This window comes from Myotis brandtii, unplaced genomic scaffold (genome assembly GCF_000412655.1).
Source record: "Myotis brandtii unplaced genomic scaffold, ASM41265v1 scaffold410, whole genome shotgun sequence".
Lineage (NCBI taxonomy): Eukaryota > Metazoa > Chordata > Mammalia > Chiroptera > Vespertilionidae > Myotis > Myotis brandtii.
Genome location: NW_005365764.1, coordinates 1,742,434 through 1,748,433, shown reverse-complemented (window position 1 = coordinate 1,748,433; position 6,000 = coordinate 1,742,434). Strand labels below are relative to the sequence as shown.

General features: G+C 45.5%; 1 protein-coding gene across 1 annotated transcript in view; it reads left to right on the top strand.

The window, feature by feature from the left end:
- The first annotated feature begins 803 nt into the window (after window positions 1-803).
- The window catches only part of MTOR (mechanistic target of rapamycin (serine/threonine kinase)), a 113,597-nt gene continuing 108,400 nt past the window's right edge, over window positions 804-6,000 (top strand). Inside the window, exons 1-5 of the mRNA XM_005873432.2 lie at window positions 804-1,055; window positions 1,804-1,979; window positions 2,617-2,725; window positions 3,426-3,658; window positions 5,135-5,335. Of these exons, the coding sequence (XP_005873494.1) occupies window positions 1,818-1,979; window positions 2,617-2,725; window positions 3,426-3,658; window positions 5,135-5,335 (705 nt within the window). The 5' untranslated portion in view covers window positions 804-1,055; window positions 1,804-1,817. The remainder of the gene's footprint in view (window positions 1,056-1,803; window positions 1,980-2,616; window positions 2,726-3,425; window positions 3,659-5,134; window positions 5,336-6,000) is intronic.

Below are 6,000 nucleotides of genomic sequence, written 5' to 3'. Positions count from 1 at the left end.
CGAAGGCCGGCCCATGAGCCCCGGGACTGCCGGCACGCCTTTGCGTCCACCTCCCAATTGTCTTCACGGGGGACCGGCGCCGGTGTCAGCCCCTTGCACTCCAACCTGGAGGCTCCGTGGGCTCCGTTCCCCGACTCCGAGCTGGGTCCCCTCCTCAGGCTCCGTCCTCGTGCCTCCCTCGCTCCCATCCCAGGCTCAGCCTCCCAACTTCGGCTCCTTTCTGAAGCCTTCGCCAGGGTCCTCCGGATGCCTGCCTGCCAGTGCCTCCATTGACATTTGCGAGGAGCCGGGGGCCCGTGGGCCTCGGCCGGACCGAGAGAGGCAGGTGCCTTCCCGGGAATGGACGTTTCCTGCCTCTCGCAGAGGCGGCCGCGCACCCTGTCGTGGGTTTCTGGGTTTCCTCTCCCCGAAAGGGTGACACTTCCTTTGCAGTCATTTTCTTGGCACTGGAGTATTGAAAAGCTTTCAAAAGCATTTACTCCTGCCGAAACCGGTTTGGCTCAGTGGATAGAGCGTTCCTCTCCCCGAAAGGGTGACACTTCCTTTGCAGTCATTTTCTTGGCACTGGAGTATTGAAAAGCTTTCAAAAGCATTTACTCCTTGTTTATTTTTTCTTTCTCAGCATCACAAATTCTTTCAAAATAAGAATTTTGAAAAACTGGTTTTCTAATATAATCTGGACATACGTAGGAGATATGTATTTATGTAGGTGTACATGTAACTATATATGTAATATGTATAATGTTTATAATGTATATAATATATGTGTAGGTATATATATAACATATAATGTATGTGAAGACATATATATATGTATATATATGTTGGCTGAGCCCTATTATGGCCGCTTTATTGCGGTTGCCTGATTATTTGTATTCACCCCCAGGTTGTAAGCTCATGGAGAGAAGAGATGGTACCTAATGCAGGAATGAATGAATGCTCTTGGGGTCCTTTCAAGTATTAGTATTCTATAGACCCGCACTGTCCAATGCCGTGCCACCAGCCACATGTGGCGTAGCGTGTTTGAAATGTGACTCGTCCAAACTGAGATTGTTGTAAGTGTAAGATGCACACTAGATTTTAGACATTCGGTACAAAAAAAAGGATGGAAATATATCCATGTTTGATATTAATAACATTGAAGTGATATTTTGGATATATTGTATTAAATAAAGTTCATTTCACCCGTTTCTTTTTACTTTTTTTATATGGCTACTAGGAAATTTAAAATTACATTTGCAGTTTGTATTTTATTTCAGTTGGACCGTGTTGCTATAGAATAATTACTCTCTTTAAATTGAACTCTTTGAGGAAAGAGGTAGTTGTAGGTATGATTTATTCTCTCTTACCTCCCCACTTTTAGTACCTGGCTCTCTGCCATGTGCATCGTAGTAATAATGATAATAATAGCTAACAATTTTAAGAACTCGCGGTGTGCCCAGCACTTTTTAACATGTATTAACTTACTTAGTCCTCACATCAACCCTATGAGTTAGGTATTATTATTGCCCAGTGGCAGCTGAGGAAATAGACATTTTAAGTATTTTCTCAAGGTATATAATTTGGGGTTGGATTCAAACTCAGGTAGCCTGGCTCCACAGCCCACAATTTGACCCTCTTACTATGCTGCCTCTTCTAAACATGAGTCATTGTTGAATAAATAGAGGCTTTCTACACAGTCCTCAGCGAGGTCTCCCTACCTGACGTGGACAGGGTGGAGATCTGTGTTGAGGAACGGGGCCATAAATAAGTTTATCGCCGTAGTTTGTTATCCAGAATATTAAAGGAAGCTTTTCTCCACAGAACCTCAGGGCAAGATGCTTGGCACCGGACCCGCGGCCGCCGCTGCAGCTGCCATGGCATCTAGCAATGTGAGCATCCTGCAGCAGTTTGCCAGCGGCCTGAAGAGCCGGAATGAGGAGACCAGGGCCAAAGCTGCCAAGGAGCTCCAGCACTATGTCACCATGGAGCTTCGAGAGGTGGGGGCTTCTGTGATTTGGGGCCATTCGTTACGGATGTTTGGGCTAAGAGTGCACCATCCCTGGCTTAGATTTCGTTGGACAGCTAAGTAAGATTCTATTTCAGAAAGGCACCCAGTTTCTCACATCCCTAAAATATGCAGGTTCCTTTGCTGCGGTTATACCTTTCTGTGGCCTCTCGGTGTTGTGACACTTTAGGAATCAGCTTAGAGTCAGCTGTTTTTAAATTTTTTTTTTTTTCTTTTTCACACTGCATTGATTCAGTGTGAAAATCACAGACCTTTGATTCTTTTTGCCTGATAACATTGGTTGGGGTGGGTTGGAAGAGCTTGGGGTTTTTAAAATAGAGACCAAACTGGAGGTCGGGGATATTGTCTTGTTCGTTCTTACACCCCTGGTACTAGATCCGAGGATAGGACCCTCGGAGTATACTCAATAGTATTTGTTAAATAAATAGATGAATTATGAGTTCAGTTGCTCTATAGTTTATAGAAATGGGAAGTGCCTTTGTTATGTTCGGTTTAAACCATACCTGCTGATACCTGTCAGGTCCTATTTTTTGGAAACCACGCCACCAGCACCATCACCATCATCAGGGAGACACTAGAAATTGTTCTGAGTACATCTTCCTTTGCAGATGAGTCAAGAGGAGTCTACTCGCTTCTATGATCAGCTGAACCATCACATTTTTGAACTGGTTTCCAGCTCAGATGCCAATGAGAGGAAAGGTGGCATCTTGGCCATAGGTAAGGACAGAGTCTCTGGTGACAGTATCAACTGGGAACAAAGGACTGTTCACCTTTGTGTCCACTGCACCCCGTATCTGCTGCTTATTAGATGCTTAGTTCATATTCGTTTATTGAATTTTAAGGAGCTCGGTGGCTTTCCATGTACTTATTTAGGTATTAATTATAGCAATAGTCCTGGCACGTAGGCAAAGCAAGTATTTTCAGATATGGAGTCTCAGAACCATGAAGCAACTTTTCTAGGCCAGACAGTGTGCCAGAGCTGAGACTAGAAGCCAGCTTTCTTTCCACCACCCCATGTAGCTCTTTGCAGGTTCTAATTTCTCTGTAGAGTAATATTTGCCATAAGGCTCATGAATGGAAAAGTAGAGTTGGGACAGTGAACAAAAGGCAGGTAATTTTCAACTCCCAGAGGTGGTCATCCAGCCTGCGATTTAATTTTCAGTCCCAGTTTCTTTTCCTTTTCTTGAGAAAACAAATTATATATACTAAAATGAGAGCATTTTGCTTTATGCAAATATCCTTGTACAAATATCAAATCTGTTGGTTAAAATGAAAAGTGTCTGCATTGCTTACCGTCTGGACATTACAGTGTGTACTCAGAATGAAAGGAAGGGGTCCTGCCAGCTTTCCTTTCAAGGCAACACCCTTTCCTGGACCGCATGTGTTCATCCTCACCTTTTGCCTTTCTCTTTTCCAGCCAGCCTCATAGGAGTGGAAGGTGGGAATGCCACCCGAATCGGGCGATTTGCTAATTATCTTCGGAACCTCCTCCCCTCTAATGACCCAGTTGTCATGGAAATGGCATCCAAGGCCATTGGTCGCCTCGCCATGGCAGGGGACACTTTTACCGCTGAGTATGTGGAGTTTGAGGTGAAGCGAGCCCTGGAATGGCTGGGCGCTGACCGCAACGAGGGCCGGAGACACGCAGCTGTGAGTGCCTGCAGGAGCACAGCCAGCCAGGCCTAGAGAGTGATGGCATCGTGTCGGGATCCCTCACACAATGTGCTTAGGTCCCCGAGGGGCAGAGAATGAGAGGGGATGCTCCAGGCAGAGACACTGCTTCTTGGTGGCCTTAGGTTCTGTCCGGAATTCCTTTCTGTCTTCACCCTGAGCTTTGCACCTGAAGAGGAAACTTAAAAGTTGTTTTTTCATTGCTTGAGAGGCAGCCCTACGTGCAGTGTTTATCCTGAGCTCTGATTTTCTAGAATCAAAATTGCAAGAGCCATAGCAAGAGAAGAAGCCACAGCCAAAAGACTCCAAAGCCCCAGACAGCTGTACTATCTGCATGATCCCTACCGTGTCTTTGCCAAGGTCTCTGCATCTACCGGGGGAATATGCAAGAACTGGGATTAAGAGAGGAGCAGGGGGAGTAGATACCTTCACCACCCCCAGTGGGAGAGTTGGTCAGCCTTTCCTGTTTATTTTGTAGACATTTGTTCATTGGTTGGTGCTTAGCCCAGACTTCCTCTTTTCCCATTGGCTATTCTGCATTTGGGGGAGTGGTAGCTTATCCTCTTCTTTTGGGGGTACATCTTCCGTGGTTTTCAAAGCTTTCCCTGAGGCTGGTTTGTTGGGCTAGGACGCCATGCTGTGAGATAGGAGAGTCTGTCTTCAAGAGGGAGAATTTGGACATGAATGTGATGGGGGGGTCACAGGCATCAATCAGATCCTTTCCAGTCAGCTCCCTCATGAGGAGGCAGCACCACAAGGAGGGAGAATGGTGTGGGGGAGGGGCCCGCATTGGGACCGTGGTTCAAGTCTTGGCCTTGCCATTTCCTAACTCTATAACTTGGGGCAACCTCTGATCTTTACTTTCTTTCACTGCCGAGTGAAAATAATAACAAGATTAGGTATTAAAGAGGATTTTTCATTCATTCAGTAAGTGTTTATTGAAAACTTGCTATATTGTATGTATGGGGCTAGGCTGCCAGTAAAACAGGATACAAAACAAGCCTGCCCCTCCAGAGCTTGTGTTCTAACATTACCAGCATCGTGTGTAAGCACTCTAGGATAATGAACGCGGATGTTTGAGCAGTTTTCCTTTCCTTCCTAGAGCCCCAGAATTCCCAAGTCTGCTCTTTTTCTGATGTACATAGGTTCTAGGAAGCCAGAAGCTATATTCCTGAGAGAACAAAACTGTGTGATACAGCTTGGCTGGTGTGGCTCAGTGGTTGAGCATTGACTTATGAACCAGGAGGTCATGGTTCAATTCCCGGTCAGGGCACATGCATGGGTTTTGGGCTCAAACCCTAGTAGGCTATGTGCAGGGGGCAGCTGATCAGTGATTCTCATTGATGTTTCTATCTCCCTCTCCCACTCCCTCTCTGAAATCAACTTAAAAAAAAGAAAACATTAAAAAAGTTCCATGATACAGATGAGAGTTCTAAGTGTGCCTTTTTCTCCTAGGTTCTGGTTCTCCGTGAGCTGGCCATCAGCGTCCCCACCTTCTTCTTCCAGCAAGTGCAGCCCTTCTTTGACAACATTTTCGTGGCTGTGTGGGACCCCAAGCAGGCCATCCGTGAAGGAGCTGTAGCCGCCCTTCGTGCCTGTCTGATTCTCACCACCCAGCGTGAGCCAAAGGAGATGCAGAAGCCTCAGTGGTACAGGGTGAGGAGATGGTTCCGTTCCAGCCGCTAGCAAAGCACATGCACAAAGAGTATCACCGGGCCTTGGGCAGCAACAGGCCCCTGGCCACACAGCAAGTTTGTTTTGGTCTCATGATTTTTTTAAGCTCAGTGTACTAGTAAATCAACAGTTATTTTATTATTTCAATAAAGCAAAGATTCATGGGTAGCATACCATTATTTCATGTACCACTAAGACTGAAAATATGATGCCAATTAAACTGTGACTCAGTGCCTTCTTGTCAACAATGATAAGATATCTCTTTTCAGATACCTTAAAATAGGAAAAAAGGGGTGTCTCAGAATCGATGAAATACGGTTAATACTAATTTAGAAAGTGCCAGTTCTCTCTCCTCTAGAATGTTGAGCCCTGTGCTGATTGCTGTTGACAAGAGAATTTACTAAGGAGCCTGTACAACAAAAAGAGCCCTGAACATGAGGTTGGAGACTTGGGTTCTAGTTTTGGCTTTTCTATGTGACCTGGGACAAGTCACGTAATTTCGTTGAGCCTCTATTTTTTATTTATTAAAATAGGGCTGTAATGGTATCTGCCTCATGGTATTGGGAGAGTTGAAGCTAAATTAAAGGTGAGAGCTTGGTGAGTTAGTATTATCGATGATACTGGTACAAGGCACTGGGCAGGCACGC